Here is a 21,150-nt window from a genome sequence, read left to right as displayed (position 1 = left end):
TTTATTCAGTTTAAAACTTGTATTTCTCCACAGTTGCAGATATAGATTAGACTACACTAATATAACAACTATTATTCTGTCTGTAGAATTAGATTCCAGTAGTGACTGACTTGTTTCCAATACCTAGTCTAAGTCAAAATGTATTGAAAAAAGTTTGATGTAGTCATTCCCAAAATGTACATGTTTTTTTGTAATGAAATATTCAGCTTAAAATGAAACTAAAATTGTTCAGTGTGTGTAGTGCAAGGTCATCCATGAGCAGTTTATAAGTTCAGTGACTTGCTCAATGGTACCTCGCCAGTGCCCAGGAGGTGAACTGGCATCTCTTCAGCTACCAGTCTACACTCCACACTTGGTTTGGACTTGAGCAGGTAACCCTTTGGTTCCCAAGCCAAGTCCCCACACAAAGGGAGGCATGTACTGTATTAACAGGGCAATCTAGCAGAATTCTAACAGCACCATAAATTACATTTATTCATGAAAGAAAGTTGATTTAATCTACTTTCTTTTCATTTTAGCTGATAATTAACTTCATTCATATTAAGGATTTCACTTGAGCATTTTGGGCATTTTTTTAGAGCTCAGCTTCATTCAAAAACAAATTTTGAATGTAAAAAAAAAAGGTAAGAAATTTAGTACAGCCTTAGTAGATGTTTAGCTTTGTAGCCTTGTTTCAACCCTATGTTGCTTCCACATTTAAAACGTCACAGATGGTGATGGAGGTTTGCGTTTTGCATATGATGAACATATAACAAAGACAGACTGCTGAGTCTTTGTAGGAAACACCTTTTTTGCTACCGCAATTAGATATCTCACTACAATAAAAGAGTAGCGTCATTTGCATTGTTTGATCAGCTTGTGCAGGGCCTGCCCGTCTTTGGCTGCTGACATAGGAAACCACTACATCTAAATGTTGCTGATAGCTGCCATTTCAGGAAAATGAGTGCTAGCAGTTGTAAAGGCCTGAGCGTGCACAGACCTGCATGCGTTTGCATGGATGAAAGCAGGGTTCAAGAGTGTTTGTTGTATATCACAGAGCTTAAATTGTCAACTTCAATCAACTTCTCCAACTACATTCATGTTCTGCTTTCTACTCTTTAGAGTTATTTTGGGGGATTTCTTTAAAGTGGCTTTATGTCTTTTTTTAAACAATATTTTATGTAAAATGTGCCAACCGCAAACCTTTTGTTAAAGTTTTTAGTATCCCATAATCACATCAGGCCATATGCTAATTCAGTTTATTTACCATGTTGTCAAGGAAACGGTAAACATGTTGCCTGAATGGTTTACCCAGAGGCACGGATAGTGGTTGAAGAGTTTTGAGGTCGCCCGGCACCCTGAGGTAGGCTGGGAACTGCGGTCCATATGAGCATTAGATAAGTTGGAAGGGTTCTTCCCCTTCTACTGGATTTGCGCCATATTTTTCTGCTGCCATAAGGATCACACTGAACTAGCAGGCACTGTTATTTGTGGACATGAAGCCTCCAGTGTATAAAAACACTAACTTATGCCTCGCACGCACAAACCATTGACCGCAGTTTAGGCAATCAATAAATAAGCGTACGATGAATGGCTTTTGGAAGGATGCTTGGTGTGCTGCATGCGTGCATGTCTGCGTGTTTCTGCTTACTTCTGTGTGTTTATGTTTGCTGTATTTGTTTCAAGTCAAGCATTTTCTCCTGAGCAGTAGGAGGCCGGGTGGTTATGGGTCTGCGACTGTCAAGAAAATTCCCAGAATCCATTCAGAAAAGAGACTCGCCTTCATGCTCTGCTGAAAGGGGCTGCCCATGACATCATTCACACTCACCCACTGTCTCTTTGACCCTGTTACTGTGTCTGTGGCGTGCTGTTGCTTCCTGTTATCCCCCATAGGGCTGTGCCTGTGTGTGTGTGTATGTGTGTACACAAGTGTGTGCCTGTGTTTTGTAAGCATGGAAAGCTTTTTCCACACCTGCTATGGCTCGCCTCCAAAACTCTGCAACCTTGAGGCTCTCATCCCCCCACAAACAGCCCCTGCCTGCACTTCCTCTTTTTCAGACTACCTTAGCTCCCACTGACAGAGCATTGTGTGTTGTACTGACATGCTTTTTGTCTACAGGGGCTCCTAACTCAACCTCAGGACCACCTTGAATAACAAATGCCCCCACTGTGGGGCCACAGACTGCACACTGCTTGAGTTATGTTGTGTTTTTCTCTTAGTCTAGGCATGAGCGCCACAGTGGGAGTCTGAGTAAAAGCTGGCATCTGCCTCTGTGTGTGTATACTGTGTACTGACATTCTTTGCTGTTTTGTGTGTTTATTTTACAGACACTACCCCAAGACAAAATTCACCGCTGTGGCTGACACTCCAGAGAACATCCGCCTCAAAAATCTTAGCCAAATGCAGAGCCAGGTAACTATTTCTCTCTGCTAGCAGCTACTCATAACATTTAAGGCAAAACCAAACTTTGAAAAAAATATACACAGTTTGCACAGATTTCGGCATTGTTCCATAAAGGAGGCAAAAAACAGGCATGCTTAATTTGAAAAGCCTGACATGAGTGAACCGCAAAAATTGATATAGGCTTGTCTGTGTGCTTACAAAGCCACTTTTCAGATAAAATAATGAGTCTAACTCATGTTTGTACATTCAAGACCATTGCATGCTCACAGCTTGAAAACAGACCTGAGAATTCAAGTGTGAAATTGATTCACAGTGGACAAGTAAGATACTTAAAGAGAAGGCTGATGATCATGTAAAAGTATAATAAATGAGGTATTATTGTCAAGAAAAGACAACTTGGCTGTCCAAGTAGTCTAGTGGTACATAGATGAGCAATTAAAAAGATTAATTATTATTTGTACAGCTTTTTTTTTTTTCATGTCAAATCTGGCAGAAATACACTAGAATACTAGCAGCGGTTAAAGCTGCATTTGTATTTGGTAACTGTCATAAAAAATAAATTTCTTCATATTCACTGAAACTGTCACTATACACACACAGCATTAAATGAGACTGATAATCTTTAAAAAAATCACATTTCTCTGCCTATGCTACTGCCTTGTAGTGCTTCTAATGGCCTTACTGCAGGTTAATAAAATCAACCAATCAAGTGTCCATTTTGTCAGTTAAGACTTGTGAACTGCGGTCAAACTACCAAACTAGGTAGCACTGATTAAATATGAATCAAGATTCAGGCACTGCAATGCCTAATTAGTTCAAATTCTTAATCCTCAAAGTATTTTAGCCAGTGGGCAGATCTTGGTTCTTAAGCTGACTGTTTCCAACATGGCGGCCAGTTACAAACTTTTTCTCATTTTACAGTGAAACCCTAAAATATTTTTCTGAAAATTTTTAAGGTGAGAAAAAAGCAATGCATTAACAGAATCTTGATTCATGTTTTACAACAGAATTAAAGAATCCTTGGCTCTGATTGGTTGTTTTGGTTGCATCATGGAAGAATCTAGTGAATGGTATAGGAAGCAGTGGGAAGGGGAGGGGGGACTTTTTTTCACAGACTATCTGTCTCGTGTATTTCTTTCACAATATAGCAACAGTTTCATATGAAGTTACTAAATGTTCTTTAAATTATATTAAAACATCATGTAGTTTGGAAATTTGAAATAGGATCTTGCTTCAATCTGTTTTGCAACACTTTCCATTTCCTTTTATCCCCACTTGAAAAAAAGAACCCTTGTTACTTAAGAAAGTATTGTATCATGAATAGTTTTAACTCTAGTTATGAGCCCATTTATCCTTTTAATTAAACTGGCAGAAGTCTAGTCTTTCAGTTGAGCTTTGTAATTCTGCCTAAGCTTGCATTTTAGCTTTCCTGATAAGAATCTGTGTAATCTGGAGAAAAAAAATCACTTGTAACAAAGCTTGACCACATTTGAATGTATTTGTGTAAACTGAATTTCCAAAAAATATCACAGATGTTGGTCCTTGTCACTGTGGAATCTATGTAGGTGAATGTCATCGGAAGTAGGCCCTCCATCACACTGTCTGTGACTGATTAAATTTAAGGTTTACTTTGCTGTTTGACACATGTATACTCAAGTAAGACAAATATTCTGTAATAGTTCTGGCTTAACCAATACTCTTACAGCTCTCTTGTTTCAAGCTGCACCTCTCTGAAGTGTTAATGTGTCTGACTGTCATTTGTATGCCACTTTATGATGGTTGCAAACTGGATAATAGCCTAATAAATGGTGTGCTGTTATACCACACCATGTTTGCTGTGGCCCAGTACAGATGCACTGTTCTTTTCTCTGCATCTTTGTTGTTGTCCACTGTTTTGCAGGGCCACCCATATGTACTGACGATAGATCCTCCCAGATTATATCTGTACCTATTTTGCTTCAAATAGCCCCAAGATTTAGGTCGTCAGTCTAATTTGTAACCATGGAAAACACTACTACGAGTCTTTCTCCAGAAGCTAAAATAACAAAGACCCAAATATATTCTAAGATGTAAAAAAAAAAAAAACCCTCATCAGACCAAAATATCCATCTAAACTGGGTCATGTGTTATTGCCTTGATGAAGATGGCTCTGATAAAGTCAGAGAGATTTGTACTCACCAACTGACTTTTAATAATATTTTCCTAAGTCAGCTGTCTGTAGTTAAAGAAAGCATAACAAATCACACATAGAGTGGCCATAAAATGTTATTTTTTCATTGTGGCAAACTAGTGGCAGACAGTTGTCAACCCTGAAGGCTGTCATGTGAGGTTTCACTTCTCTTACTCACACAATACTGTCTGAAGCATGTTCCGTAGTATTCTAGGAACTTGTCCGTCTATGTGATCACAGAACAGACTCATTGGAAGCTGCTTTACACATTGTAATGCAAAATGACAGAAAAATGCACAGCTCAGTAGAAAAGCCCCTTCAAACACTACGGATGAGCCTGGGGTGTGTGCATGAGAGGAGGGTTTTTTGGTTTAGTATTGGGGTGGGGTCAGTGGTCATGTGGGAAGGGGGATAACTGAGGATCGAGAGACAGATGGTGTTTGTTTTTTGTTTTTTTTACATGGATTGCGCATCCAAACAGCCCCCCCACAAACAATCAACCAAACACCAAGAGACTGTCATTACACCAATGGTTTATCATAGTCACATTCCTAAGAATAAGATTATCCATACATAAAAGATGTTTGTGATTGATGGGGAAGGATTTGTGTAATTGTGAACAAAGACTAGCGTTCTTTCTCAGTAATCATAGTGGACAGGCAACTATAATTTCATTAGAAATACCCGAAGCCTTTACCAGAAGTTGGTTGGTCTAAATGGATTTATGGTTAAAAAAGTTTCCTCTCAAAAAGAGGACATGGTTTAAATATACAGTCCTCTTTCTGAGAGGGTTGGCTCAAACATGCTTTTGGGTACAGAAACTGTAGAAAAAAAACTGCCATTTGTGCTGCATATTAAAAAGTCTCCTCAAAAGAAACAGTCAGAACTACAAAATATTTAAGTTTCATGGGGTTCATGTTTTATGATGTTACCCCCTTTTTTCTTTTTTCTTTTTTTTCACCAATTTCACTTGTTTAATAAAAGATAGAATTTCATTAGATAATCAAAAAAGGATATAATGCACACTACTTACTAGGAATGAGCATTTTGAGAAACTTCCAAATTGGGGTGCTCACCTTAGATTATAACTGAGCAATGTTACCCGAGTACTTGTTAAGGAAAAAGTGTAACATAAAAATTGCAATGTAAATATGACAACAATGGAAATCAAGTGCATTTTGAAATTCAAATTATTTTTTAACAACAAGGCATCAAATAGTCTGTTAAATCATAAATTAAGAGTTAATTAAAGAACAATCAGCAAATGTTCTGATGCTGTTGTTACATAGGTTAGACATAGCACCAAAGGACCATCTCTGGAACCTGAAGGCGCTCGCACAGTCAACTCAGCATCTGCCCCATTAGCACAAGCTAACACAGTAGCAGTCGTTAATCCTTTTAATAACCACTGGGCAACTTTAGCTGTGTGATGCTAATAGTTAATCTTGTCACTGTGTGTCTGTGTGTGCAGGCGGACTCTCACAGACTGTTTTTCGGTGCAGAGCTCAGACTCCTGCAGCAGTAGACTCATGATAATTGGAGACAGCGCAATGAAATGATGCATGATGATACAATGAAATAAGATTTTACCCATTTTAATTACAAAGAATACAATTACTCTATACATTGGATGAATACGGATGTCCAGATCCAATCCCTACTGCTCACGCATGTTTATGTTATAGTTATTGTAGATAGATATTTTTGGATAATATGATATAAGTGCTACGATGTTTGTAGTACTGTTGTTGTGTACTCTTTGCGAGTGTGTTTGTGTCAGTGAAAGGAAGTTAAAGGTGTTCGTGGAGAACTATGGCCATCTAAACCTTCAGCAACACAGCCGCTGCGTTGCTACGGGAACCCTATTGCTATGGTAGCAGGGTAGAGGTTTGTCACACCTCATTACAAGACTTTGCAGGGGGAAACAGAAAGAAACAAGACAGAGTGAGAGAGAAATAAAGAAACTGGAGAGAACGAATTGGGGAGGAGGAGGAGAGCAATGAGGCGCACATGAGCGAGGGAAAAAAAGGAAGAGACAGGAAGGCACCAATACAAGAGAGAGAGGGAGGAGTGCAGGGTGAAAGAGGAAGAGATAAAAGTAAATCCCCAGAGGAAGGAAAGCTAGAGGAATGCAAATAGAAGCGGAGAGAAGGATGATAATGAGGAATAGCTTCAGCTCGATGGGACGACACTGTGTGTTGCTGTTGAGGCAGTAAAATATGAATGAATGAAAAAGGAGCACAGAGAGAAGGCAGTGTGGGTGTGGAAAGAAAGCAGAGGCATGATTGGAGGAGAAGAAGCTGTTGCACAGACCTCGAAAAGACAAAGGAGATAGACTGAGAAATAAAAATAGGGGGAGGAACATATGTTGACTGATGGGAGCGGAGCAAGAATGAAGGACAAAGATGGGTCGAGGCCACATTAATCTCCTTCGTGACTTATCTTTGTGCGCAGGCTTGAGAGCCGTGTATAATTTCCCATGGAATCAGGATCAGCCGCAGTTTTTGCCCAATTTCTCAGCGGACGTCACGCCAGGGGTGACGGCACATATGAACGTATCACACACACATTATCTGTGAATCACAGCGATGTCATGTCATCACGATGCGTCGGGGGATGAGAGGAGGGCTGGTCAGCACTCTGTGCAGCAGTGTCAGACGTTATGTGGACATCAGGGGAGGGCTTTTGTTTCCTGGTAATGCATGCAGTGCATTATTGCAGTGCAAGAAATTGGTGCAGTCACCGTGTAGGCAGAAGTATGGGTTTGGTTGGTGTGGGGAGGTGAAATTAAAGTAGGGCTACTTGTCACTGCCTAGGGTTACATGCAGACCAGTATTGCCCTATTATTTTGAATATGACAATATTCTGAATTTGATATGGTCATATAATCAGCATATTCCTCTTAAATATGCAGAGTCAGGCCGTTTTCCAAATTTAGCATTTTCCAATTAAGACGTGTCATATGCTTACTGGGGTTTTAAGAAGTGTATTTGTATATGTACACAGCCAATTTGAAATATTTGTTTCAAATGGGTTTTCACCGTAGTGTGCGACACACAGCCTCTATTGTGTTTTCGGTTAGTGCTGTGCGTTGTCAAGGATACGTTGTACACAAACCAACTCGCCAACAGTTGGCAAAGCTGTGGGGCAGAGATGCATGCAAAAGAAAATCCTGCATTTCTGGTCAAAAGGAGAAACGCACCTGCATTTAAAACTTAATGAAAGACTTAGATATCAACAGTTTATTTACATCAACATATATTTATTTATCAAAACACCAGCCTTTTTCAAGAAGGTAAAGGAAGGAAAGAGGGAGTCCAACAAGTCCTCCATCAGTAGGAAAGAAAAAAAAGTCGTATTGTGATGCAAATAAGCAAAATGACGAGTGGCTTCAGCTGTTCTACTTCTATTTTGACGTGATAAACAACATGTCAGGGCACGTCAGAGTATGCACGGCTGCATGTGGACGGGAGAGTTTGTGGAATATTCATTTTCATTAAACATGTAAAAAGCTTAGTGGGAATATTGTCTTTTTCAGGAGCAACGGCAAAGAAGGAACATTTTGTGCATGTAAACATTGTTTGAAATTTCATAGCACATGCCGAGCAGATCAGATGAAGAAGAGCCAGCCATGTGTAGCTGTTTCTTTAAAAATAAAACATGTACCTCACTTCCCGTTTCAGCTTTGTAAACTAGTGTATGTGGTTGCGACTTTGGATACCTCAAATTAGCCACAGGGCAGCAGTGAAGGAGAGCTCCATGCATTGGCTGGACATTTCCTCCTCCACCCTTAGGGCCAGGATAGGGTGGGAAGGTTGGAAAAACACAAGCACACACATACAGACACTGTTTGTCACACACTGCCCTCATTATGACCATATATGGTTGCTACCACGTCCTGTATGTAAGGGCCTCACTCCCCAGCAAACAGGAAGTGAACGTCACCACATAAGGTGGGCCAACCGTACTTTGCTTGCACTCTTAACAGACACACACACTCACACAAACACACACACACACGCACACGCACACACACAAAACTAAGCTTACTTCAGTCATAGTTTAAGCACGAGAAAATAGTGTTTATTATTTAAGAGTGTATATGTGTTTTGAAGAATAAAGAGATTATAAGGGCACAACTTAGTTTATGTTGTCATTCAACTTATGCTTCATAGAGTGAAATTACACTAACAATATAATGAAAAGGTGATATAACGTTTATTGTAGCACATGCATGATTAAATGTGGGCTAAATTTGATTGGCAATCAGTTAAGGAAGTACCAAAAAAATGAGGGGAAAAAAATCATTTTGACTAGCGGTGACAATACAGCATTTTCATCTAAAAGTGTCAAGCTGTAATAAAGTCAACAGTAAAGCCATTTTCCCTCCCTGCTGTAAAAGTATTTTATTAGGCAAAATAAAACCCTTTATTAGGCCAAGTTAAAGCTCAGGACTGATCTTTTTTTCAAGCCAGGCACAAAGTACTTAAAAGTGTACTTTTTTACTGCAGATACTTTTGATAGCATTACATTATTTCAATCAACATAAATTCATTTGAAAGAAGAAGAAAAATACCAAGACACATCGGTTGTCTTTTGTAATGTCTTTTTCTTTAATCTGTTTATGTTGAAAGAATCTAGGTCAGAGCATGTATAAGTAATCATCTGCGCAGCATTTGATGGATTTTCCTTGTTGACTCACACAAATGCATTGAAACTGGTCGCGCAATTTCATTTCAGCCAAAATGTGCGCCACATATTGTTTGCTTTGCATGTTTTTAACGCTGTGTTTTGTTTCTAACATGAATCATGTTTGTTTTTTTCTGCAGGTTTTGTACAAGGAGGATTTTGAGAAGAATAAAGGGAAAGGTTTCACTGTGGTCTCAAACACACCGGAGCTGGAGAGATTAAAGAAAACGCAGAACCAAGTCAGCAATGTAAGTGTCGGCAATACTGTCGCCAAGACAGTCAACCCTCACTCCACCTGTTCATTTGATGCTTTAAAGTCTGTGTGAAGTAAATCAGAGATTTCTCTCTTTAAACGCATTAAACATGTCAGAAAATACTTAAACTATACAGTACAGTACTGCATTGTGGAGTTACACCGTTAAACTGTTTTTCACTTTTTGTGTCCAGAATTTTGGGGGCAGGCTTTAAATCATGGCTCAATGACTCACTGGAGCCAACCCCTATCATAATTGTTCCCATGATGTATAAAGATCAGTCCCTCGAGGACCTGAAATGCCTCATTTCATAGCAGCTTCTCTGAAAAACTGTGATCCATGTTGGGATATTTAAAGGCCATTTTGCAATGATAGTTGTGATGCTATCTCGGATTCTGTGAGAATTCAGTGTTTTCCACAGAATTAGAATCTGTTAGTGATGTTTGGCAGAGTTGGGGACAGCTACGGCTAATTGCAGGCGATTAGCTGTTGATACCGTTCGACGCAGCGCTGAAGGAGAGGCTCTCCTCCTGATCTCTCTTCCTGGATAGCAAAAGCTAATGTGATCTCATCACATTTTTTCTGTGGTGTGACTCATGAACAACTCATAACAGCCAGACTTAAATCGTAGCAGAAAAGCTCTTAATTTTCAGTATTTTGAGTGAACATTTAGAGTTCTGCCAGTGTTGTTTTCCCCCCGAGAACCTGATGTGACGCCAGTGTGATGTCAGACGAATAGTTTCTCTATATCACTATAATCTCTCTGCTAATATTGGACTGACCATTTGTTCTTCGGAGGATGATTGGTCTATATGAAGGACACCAGAAAGGGCCCGGTCTTTCTTTGAGATTTGCTGATATCACAGTTTCAAGCTGACTTCAGGTAGGTCATGCTTATCTGCTACATAGTTCAAGACTTATAATATTTACACGCATAATATTTATGTTAGTTTTGATAGAAAGGCTGTCACCACGAGTTTTCATCGTTTTCTTCATTTCACCTCCTGAGATTGGCTGCACCGTCTTTACCTCAGGCCTTAGGGCCCTGACACAGTAAGCTGACAGACAGCTTTATATCAGTGTCGGCCTTCGGTGAGAATCTGTCACCCTAGTATTTGTGGTATGTGCTGCACCACTGGCACAAGTTGGCACTTGTAAAGACAGAGGCAACATGAGGTGACAGACACCGTGCCGATACCTTGCGCCCCAGAGCTTCACTATCAGGTGAGTGAGGGAAAGACCACGTCCTTCACAGCTTCACTGTCAGGTGGAGAGAGACCATGCCCTTCATGGATGAGGAAGTCATGGGATCCTTACCCCTGACAGTTTATGTGTGTCAGGTGAGAGAGAGACACTGTGCGCCACAGAGCTTCACGCATGGAACACACTGCATGCGTGAGCAGCACATGATGGCAACCTCGCAGAACAGCAGCAGGTGTTTCATGCTCGTGATGTTCACACTGTTGCTGTGACGCTTCTGCAGGGCTGGCTGCTGCTTTGACTTCTGTATTTCCACATGTATTAACATCTCACTCATTTATGAAGTCTTGCAAATTTTTCACAATAAAATACCTTGTCATGTCAACAACTGATGGGATTTTGTCAACAGAAACATTGTCAGAGGGCATTTATTTTGAAATGGAAGCAGGAAAGTTTGAGTAAAACATTTGTTTGTATTTCCTTATGTCTGTGACACTTTAAGACATTGAAACTGTACTAAAAGGTAGTATAGATTCAATATAAATATCAAAATGCCATTTTCACTGTCTATTTTTGCTGACAACCATGATTGGCACGCAGAAAAAAATCGGTGAGCCACTGTTTCCCTAAATGTGCCATGGCTGACAGGCAACTGAGACACGCCTGACATGTGCTGCTCACCTAGGCAGTGTGGCTGCCCTGACTTGCTGACATGGGCGCCAAAAAAACCCAACAGGTTCCACAACTTTCATCAGCGCTAATGCAGGCAGTGTGTTCCAGGCATCAGCGTGATGTGAGAGAGAGCCTGGCGTGCCTTCGACTGTAATTCACCTGCTCTGTGCTGCAGGAAAGGGCTCCACTCGGGATGAACTGCTGGGGGGTCTTACGTGTTTGCCTTATGATGCTGCTCACACCACCAGAATGGCTTGACTCAGTCAATAAACCTGTTAAAAGCCGTTTGGTGAAATGATCATTCCTGTCACTGTGTGTGTGACAGGCGCAGTAGCAGTATCACAAACATTCACATGATTCATCCTGGAAAAAAACCAAAAAAAAAAAAACAAGAATATCCGTATGCCAAAATTGAAAACTGAATACCTATATTTGGGTCCAGCCCATGTCGCCAGTTCTTTGATGTTGGTTTGGTGTAGAAGGGCCTGAGATCTTCACAAGATTAAGATCTCAAGTTTTATAATATTTTGCATGTTGTTTGTTCATCTTTCATCCTCCCACTTAGTCATTGACATCAGTAAATGTCAGGCTTCCTCAGCTCACAGCGCTTCTGGTGTATAGTAATGGAATTCTCCTCAAATCACTCTCCACATGGACGATTCTGCCCCTCTCGGCCGGCCTCTCTCCCTCAGCTCCTGTTATTGATTTGCCATTTCTCTGTAAATACAGAACAGCCATGAAGAAAGCCATGCAGTGTTTACCTTGTTTCCTCAGACTGCTTAAGTCAGCTGGAAAGGCTTTTTTTTTTTCATGTGAAACACTCAGACACAAAGCATACGTCATTACACAAACCTACTCCGCACTGGCCTTGCTAACGACATAATTAGTGTGGAGGGTGGTGGGTAATCACTGCTTTCATGGTGTAAAAGATCTCACATGTCAAAGATCAAGCAAATTTGCAAGACAGAGAAAGATGTGCACATATACAGTATATTGCATAGGCTATTTTTATGGGTGCACGCACACATGCTTCATCAAGATAAGACAAAGTGCATTATGGTTACAGAGATTCGGGCGTATCCTGAAGCTTTTTAGTCAGAACTGATAAACAAAGCATCTGCTTGCAATTAGTGTGTCATTCATAGCCAAACATCAGAGAATGACTCCAGATGACATCTCATCTTTCTCTCGTTTAACTCTCTTCCCTGGATACTAAGAATCATACCAGGTTACTCTCTCCAGAATGTCAGCAATGTGAAGCTTTTCACTTTTACTCGTCCTGACTCGTCTGTCATTCTTGTTATTTGTTATCTCGTCATTTTTTTTTTTTGCTTTGTCATGACTCTTTGCTCTTGTGTCTCTTCCATTTCCCGTCACCATCTTCTTGTCAAGCAGCAAAGATTGAGAAGTAAAAAAGTAATGGGGGGGGGGCTTAATTCAGCAGCATACTGGACACTTCCTTTATAAACACCTAAACATACACACCATCTGTTCGACCTGCTCCTTCAAAACAAAATAATCTCCCTCACACACTCTCACTTAGCATATTGCACTTGAGAACAGTCACTGTGTTCTCTCAGTCGCTTGCTTCACTGTCCTTGCACAACCACTCCTGTCATCCCATCCAGTCTGTGAACACACTCTTTGCTAACGCTGCCGGCAACAGTGGGCTCTTTGAGGGAGGCTGTAAGCGAGGACAGAATCAGGGTTGTAAATCTTGACCGAGCCACTGTGAGTCAGTCTGTTATCAGCCTGGTAATAAGGGGGACGGGTTATTTAGTGCAGTCATCGAGCAGTCACTCAGTTTCATTTTCATCAGAGTGGCCCTGTTTCATGCTGTAATACTGAATGCTGCCTTTGTCACCCTGGCTGGAGGTCGATCATAGTATTTTTACCTGAAATTGTAGCTCAGGTGCCCCTTTTGTTAATTATTTGCTTTAGGATTGTTTTAAAGAGTAAAATGTTCAATTATTCTTGTGAGAGTAGTAATATACATGATTTTAGCTGTGCTTAGTCATTTCCTCTCGAATCTAACTGGCTCATTCTCACCCTAAGCGTTCAAGCTTCTAGTCGGTTCCTTTTTTCACTTCACCTGCTCTTCCTCATGTGTCAGCCAGGGTTGCTATGCAACTCTGAGATCGCACTACTTCCGGCGGCTGAGATGTCATTTCCTCTCAGCCTCAAATGTTGCTCCTCTGAGGTTTTGCTCGCACGTAGGGCGCCCCACCTATAACCATAAACACAGGGACGCTAGAGAGCATTTCGGAGACCTCTGGTGGAGAGAAAATTGAACTGCACTCTGTGACCGCTCCCTGGAAAAATAACCACACCTGTAGATTTGAAGCTCTTGCTTAAAGATGCATCCATGTTTATCTGTGACTGTACTCTGTTTGTCTCTTGCAGATTCCGTACCAAGATTGCGCTGATAAGAGAAGGGTGGGAGGAGAGGTCCCACATCCGCAGGCGTGCAGCCCCAACCAAGGTATTTTTTCTAAAACACTCCCAAGCTTTGCAAAGTATAAGTACATTAAGTTTTACTGATCACTCAGTCTGCAGTTCTAAAAGCAGCAGGAGTAGTGATAGTCATTAGAGTAGTCGGACCATAGAAGGTAGGATAAAAGCTTAGTTTACAGAAAGCAGTTCACCCAGATCCCCCTAAAAACTCATTGAATAAAACCTTTATAAAACCCAATCTTTTGTATAGATAGATGTAGCCTTCTTGTGATTTGTGATTGTGGTAAACCCAGATGAATATATATTAGGCATTTTTGTTCTTTCTGAAAAGTTATCTGTGTATCTCCACTTTTCTTACAGTGTCTTGCTAAATGCTGTATGAGTGCGCCAGGGTGGGTGTTGCCTCAGCACACCACTCGGGGATCTTGGTTGTAACTTGTTCACCGTCCTGCTCGGCATTTAATCCTTTCAGCTATTAATAGTTGCATTGCTGCAGAAACTGCTGTACATAAATATCGTGCAAGTCAAGTTATTCTAATGTGTGATGTGACTCTGAAATGGTTACATCTATGGATTTTACAAAGGACAAAATATTGCTCACTGAATCTCATATGAGCAACTTTGAGTATCAACTATAATATGTCAGAAAACATTGTTACTGGAAGCATTAGGAGATCAGTGGAAAAGTTACAGCTAAGTATTTGTAAATGTCCCTGCTGTTTGTATTTTACATGTCTAATTTACACTAAGACACAGAAAGCCATTGTGTAAGAGGTTGTGTAACAAGGAAATCAAGAGCCTCTGGATGCACATCTTGGCTTGCCGTGTTTTTGAATTCCCCACTCTTTCGAAGAGTAAATGCAGAAAAAAATACTTGCACATGCTTTATATGGATTGAAATTTAAATTTTCCACAAACAGTCACAGAAAAGAACCATGTAAGTCTGAGACAGAGCAGAAATAAAATCAACTCATTAATCTGCCCTTCACTTTTCTTTCTGTTTTTAACAGCAGCTTATCAGCAGCCTGGAGCCTCTCAGAACTTCGCCTTTGAGCCCACTCCTGAACCAGTGCAGCAAGTGCAACAGGCGGCTGCTGCCCCCCCTCCCAGTGCTGGGGTAGGTCCTCCATTTCCCCCACTTTTTAGTTGATGAATCAGGCAATATTGTTGTAAATTGTTCCATATCAAAAAAACAAGATTACACTCAAAATCTGGATGTATACATAAAGCTAAAATAATTAGCTGATTATTTATTTTCTGCAAGTTTCTCAAATGTCAAAATTTGATGATTTTCTTAGCATTCTATGATTGTAAGCTGGACATGTTTTGGTTTTGGTCTCTTAGTCTGACAAAACACTTGAAGTTGTCAGCTCAGGCTTTAGGAAATCACAAAGGACATTTTTGTACATATAAGAACTGAAGGCCTTTGCACACCAAGTTGATATTTTTCGTATGTGTTTTTTTTTTTTAATCTGTCACAGAGCAATGTTTCACACTGAAAGCATGTACAATGCATTTTATTGTTCTTGTTTTTGAGGAAATTTGCAATACAAGACAAAATGGAAAGACACATAAGCTCTTTGCTTCTCTTTATGTCACTTTTACAAAGCATTTTTACAAAGAACCGAACATTGGCGGCAGCATGACATTTCAGTGTGTGATTTTAGACAGCATGCCAGCATCTTGAAAGCAAAAAAGGTGCAATTGGTGTGATACAACAGTGTCTGCCTTTAGTGTGACATGTAATATAGGCGTTGGCAGCACTTTCTAAACAATAACAATGGCATAACATGTCAACAACGACCATTACCATCCCTGTTTTAATACGGCTGATCTCGTCCTCTGCTCGGAGGGTAAGGAGCTCCCGAATCTTATTGTTTTCCAGTTTGCAGACTATTTCGGCTGCTGTTTTTCTTTTTTTGAGTTAACTGCTGCTAGCTGCTCTATAAATCCCCTGTGGGTTATGTACATAACATGCAGTCAAGACGTCACACCTGCCCTGTCGTTGGTCCTGTCCTGCCGTCTGTCTCATTTAAAACAGACTTTGAATTGATGCTGTTACTACCTCCACTGGAGGCTTAAAAACAAGACAACTCCACCACCCATTCTGTGATCGTAGCTTTATACAGAACGACGAGACGCCAAAGTGATTGAATATTCCCGCCTTGAACAGACAGCTTAAAGGGGGCTTCTGCCTGCATCTTGCATCTGGCACCATGGCAACCTAAAGGAGCTGAGCTGTCCTCCCTGTCTGTGTCCATGCTGTCGCTCTCTGGTTGCAGCTGTATGTGTCAAACAGGTTAAACACACATTTTCTGGGGCGGCCTCTAACTCACCTACTAGAGTGTGCGCCCCATATGCCGAGGCCTTTGCAGCGGCCTGGGTTAAAATAAAAAAACACACTCTTCCACAGATGTTTTCAGCTGTAGCTTCTTTCTAGCAGACTGTACATGGTGGCAGCTGTTATCAAGAACTAACTGATCTCCTTGTTGTTGTCCACAGAAGCGGTACAGGGCAGTGTATGACTACTCTGCTGCCGATGAGGATGAGGTGTCCTTCGTGGACGGAGACGTGATCATAGACGTGCAGCAGATTGATGAGGGCTGGATGTACGGGCGTGTACAGCGCACCGGCCAGCAGGGCATGCTGCCTGCCAACTACGTGGAGTCCATCTGAGCAAGAGGGAGAGAAAAAGAGGGAGAGAAAAAGGAGGAGGTAGAGAAAGGGAGGGAAAGAAGGAAAGGAAAAGCCCAGTGCCATCTCATCTTACGCCGCTTTCTCTTGATTTTACTCTTGTTCCCTGATCTGTCCTGTGAGACCCTGAACCCCCGCTCCCCCCCTTTTCTGCGTACCTGCTCTGCTCGCACTGTTTCACCACAGACACCCTCTACCTATCTGTCTGTCTGTCTGTCTGTCTTTCGCTGTCTGTCTGCCTGCCTCTTTGTCTGTCTGTGCTGATGTCTGTCTTTGTTCGGATGCCTCGTCATCCTCTTTATCTTTCCCAAACCTGGCTCCACTCTCAAGTGCTGTCACAAGTGGAAAAAAATGAAAGTCTTAAAAGATAAGCTCACAGTTCATCGCAGTACGTCAGGGGTCATGCCGTGTCACATAGCTCCATCCTAGCTACAGCACTTAACAGTCCTAGCACATCATCATGCAAAAATTAGCAAGAAAAAAAAAGTAGAAAGCCCTTCTTGCCCCCGCAGGTCAGCCACCACAGCTGCAGACATTGTTCTGTGCAGAAAATAAGTTTGACGTGTGGGCGGGTGTGGCATTTTCATTGGCCTGCTTGTTTTTGTTTCTTTCTTTAATTTTGCTGCGTGAACTTGGCCAGACTGGAAACACAGTGTAGAATCTCAGTCTATCAGAATTAAGCTTGAATATTTTTAACTTGTGTACATTCCTCTAACCTCTGACCCACCAATCAGCCGATTATCAGTCTTAACAGAGAGGTTTTTAATGTATTTATAGATTGACACACATCTCACCATTGTGCGCTCGAGCAGGCGCCCTCGTGTTCAGCGCTGCATCGCGGGTATCGTCGTGAAACTGGAATCGTAGCCTAACTGAAGAGCACCTCCTGTCGTTGCCTTCCCTGGGCGTGTCGGATACAGGAGGGATCAGGGACAAGTTAGGGGACATTATCAGTCCATCTCTTGCAGCCATGCTGAATGCATCACCTCAGTGGGTGTGCAGTGTGTGCACCCTCATTCCTGTTTCTTACAGTCTGAATGCCTTCAGTCCAGAGAGAATCACAAAGTTATGGTGATCAATTTTTTGAGAAAGGAGACAGGTCAAGTCCTTCCCCCCTTTTTTGCTACCAAATCACTGCAAAGAAAACACATTTCATGAAAAGAGAAGGCCAAGCACAACTCTATATTGTGATTTTTTTTTATTTTAAATTCATTCCACTGTTTTTGTGAATGACCATTCCAGTCTTTATTTTCCATTTAATGTGAGAGAAACTTTTGAATCCTTGGCTGTGGTAAATGTTGTTCTCATGCTGTTCTTCCTTTGCCTTTCTTGTTATTGTAAGATGGTTATTTTCCAAAAAAAAAAAAAAAAAGAAGTGTATTAAATAAATAAATAAACCAGCAACTCAATTTATGAACCGAGGCAGAAGTGTTTATCTAGACGTGTGCAGTCGCAGTATTAGATCAGTTGTGGGATTAACCAGCCTGCAGTTTCAGGTCAGAACAGTGCCAGCAGCTTGATTGAGAAATGCTAGCACGTTCAAACCTGTTTTCCGATTAGTGGCTCTCTCTTAAGCTGTTTAATATTCTGGAACTTCTAAGAAAGAGCATTGACACATAAATATACATGAAATGAGAGATTATTTTATGCTCTGGTCCTTAAACATTCATAAAGCCTGGCCTGTCGTCAGTGTGCGGGGGCCAAGCACTGATGCAAGACAGGAAGTTGTGTTTTTGTCCATCTGGCTGGTGAATCCCAAAACTGTATTTGACCAGCTAAAATTTTGGTCATTGGTGGTCACTAAGATTTAAAGATGGTTGGTTCATAAACACAAAATCAAGCATTTAAGTTGCTGGCTGTGACACAGAAATGCTGTATCATTCCTTCACTCTGGATACTGGAATTCTGTGAGGACCTTTATATGATTTAAAAAATAATACTGGACCATTTCTCAGTGGTGTAAATAATCTCATTGGCCCCTGACCACGCACATCTCTCCCCAACCTTTTCTCGCCGTTTCATTCTCTTGTGATGCACTGCGACTGTCACAGACATGAGCGATCTGGGCGGTCAGTTTTAAGGTGGGGTCGGGGGGGGCGATTAATGTTCAGCTTTATGAAAAGAAACAAGGCTCTCACTATGTAGCTAGATGACATTGTACAATTGTATATGTATCATAAAGGTGAGTTAGGGAAAATGTTTTTACAGGTCATGGTGCTCTGGGGAGTGGCTTGCCTGCAGATTAAAGTGATTCATATCTTTTTTCTTGTGAATGTGGCTGAGGGGAAGTAATGTGACTTTAACAGTTCACTCACGGAAAAAAAACATTTTGGTGCAAGTTGATGTTGAACATTAATAAAATTTTGCAACTTTCTAATGTGATGAATTGTGGAAGTGCTGATAGAAATCATTAAAAAAAACTTAAACTGGTTTATAGGTTGCCAAACAAAATGAACTCACTGTATGTACGCCTGTATTTTGCATTAACCTCTACTTGACAACAGGACAAGTTTATTTGCAAAACAGATGCTAGGTGGGAAAGCTGTTTTAGAGCTCACGGTTGTGTTTCTCTTCGAGTTGGGGGTTTGGCTTGACGTGAAATGATTGTTGTTCCTGGCTCAGGATGATGTTTGCTCAAATTTAATTTAAAAACAAAGCTACTCACACTGGTAGCCCGCGTTATTCTGCGGATAAGAGCATATCCAAACTTCCTTTTTCCTTGAGGGCGTTGATTGTGACAGTGGATGAAATGAAACATGTGGCCAAGGACGGGCCAGTGTTGTGTAAGTGTGGCTCAGGATGGATTCGTTAAGTCAAATTTGAGTGTGTGGTGATGTAAGTGTGCGAGGCTGGAGAGGGGGGAGGGGGTCGACAGAGGGCGGTGATCTGATGCTCTCAATCTCCCAGGCTGTGAGGCAGGGCAAGTTTGTTTGTCTGACCTGGATATTAGTCAGGAGTTAACCTCTTTTGCCAAATACCGCTCTTCTGCTCTGGCATCACTCATCTCCTGAATCGTAACTTCATATCATAACCCTGTTTCCATTTAGTTTCTGTCTAGTATCCTGTCCGCCCGTCTGCTGAGATCCCTCTTTCCTTCAGCCTTCATTGTCGGCTCCTGCGCTTCTGATGAATCATTCCCTGCTTCTATGATACTGGTTATATACTGTAGATTTTGCAGAGTGAAATCATGTAATCCACAATCGGGTTTAGTATTCAGACCGGTTTTGTGCATTCCATCTTAATTGTTTTGTTTTTTTGTATAATTTTGTTATTTTTTAAATAAAAAAATAAATATACCATATGCACATTGACATACACCTGTATTCAAAGCTCATTCTGATTACCTACTCAGAATTAAGGACCTGATATCATCTCCTGTTGCCCTGTTACAGCACTTCAAACTGTACTTATGATTCTGCAGATTCAATAAAATGTCATTTTTTTCTCAGACTGTTGTTTGTGCTACATCTTATGTTGTGCATCAGTGTAGTGGGACAAACAAACCCTTGTGTGATCTTAGCAGCTAACTAACCTTATCTCCAGCAGGTTTTATACATCCAAAGAACATCTATGAAAATAAACTGCATGGTAATCAGACCGGGCTTCTAATTGAGACAGACATTTATTTGTCAAAATGTTTAGCCTTACTCGTCTTGCAAAAGGGATGGCGTATTTAATTGGGACAGGCTCATATTTGAAATTTTGTGGTGATCAAATTGTTAAAAAAAGAAAAAAGAATCACAACTGACCAAGGCCATGGCCATTGAATCAATATTCTATAAAACTGTATATTATAATTACTGCCTCAAAACTGACAGAGAACCTGGGCCTTTAAGGCTTTCTGGGGCCCCTGGGGAAGTTTCCACCTTTCCCCTGCTTGCTTCACATGTTATCTACATGTTAGCATCCCAACACAAGATAAAGAGTATAGAGTAAAAATATTCTGTATCCTCCCCCTTGTGTTTATGTACTCATTCAAGACCTCCATTACTCAAAGAATAGTATCTGGGGAATGGTTTCTTTGAGGATAAATTGGCGCAAAACGACTGGTTTGATTGAGATTATGCAAGACTGGTCCTGGCACAGCTTTATTTACACTCAGCAGCCAATTTAGTAGTAATAATTAAGTAGGCCTAAACTCAGCTAAAACTAAAGCAGCCTATTACAACACGTCCTGCAGAAAATCCTTCTTTCATAAAGGTCATAATGTTCAGTTTTAAAATTGTTGTAGAGAGGTGTTGATGCAACTTTATGATCATTTTAAGGATGTAGTTTGTGCTGCTACAAACAGTTGAATAGTTAATAAAGGTAAGTTTCAACTGGGAGTACCTAATAAACAGGTACCTACCAGTATATTGAACAAGACAGCTGCTGCTTCTGTGCCTGTGTGTGTGTGTGTGTGTGTGTGTGTGCTCGCGCGTGCAGGTCATAACGTGTTGTGCACTATGTCAGAACAGGTATAAAGTTTTATTGGATAAATTATTGATAATGGAGGAAAACACCCTGCCGTTTATGGGACATTTTAACCCGGAGTTTCACCTGTCAGGTCACACTTCTTATTTGCGTATCGCCCTCAACAGTGACACGCTTTAATGACATGTTTCGGTGTAGTTCTTCGAGATTTTATGGGTTCT

General features: G+C 41.0%; 1 protein-coding gene across 2 annotated transcripts in view; it reads left to right on the top strand.

Annotated features, from left to right (window-relative positions):
- Positions 1–19,966, top strand: part of lasp1 (LIM and SH3 protein 1) — a 35,618-nt gene extending 15,652 nt beyond the window's left edge. Inside the window, exons 3-7 of one of the 2 annotated variants that reach the window (XM_042504203.1) lie at positions 2,308–2,392; positions 9,383–9,490; positions 13,772–13,850; positions 14,836–14,939; positions 16,325–19,966. In XM_042504203.1, coding sequence (XP_042360137.1) covers positions 2,308–2,392; positions 9,383–9,490; positions 13,772–13,850; positions 14,836–14,939; positions 16,325–16,498 — 550 coding nt within the window. In that variant the 3' untranslated portion in view covers positions 16,499–19,966. Of the gene's footprint in view, positions 1–2,307; positions 2,393–9,382; positions 9,491–13,771; positions 13,851–14,832; positions 14,940–16,324 lie in introns of both variants that reach the window. The other variant, XM_042504202.1, reaches the window with a different exon arrangement.
- The last annotated feature ends 1,184 nt before the right edge of the window (positions 19,967–21,150 follow it).

This window comes from Plectropomus leopardus, chromosome 17 (genome assembly GCF_008729295.1).
Source record: "Plectropomus leopardus isolate mb chromosome 17, YSFRI_Pleo_2.0, whole genome shotgun sequence".
NCBI classification, from domain to species: domain Eukaryota; kingdom Metazoa; phylum Chordata; class Actinopteri; order Perciformes; family Serranidae; genus Plectropomus; species Plectropomus leopardus.
Note: the sequence above shows the minus strand (reverse complement) of the source record. Positions and strands in the feature narration are given on the sequence as shown.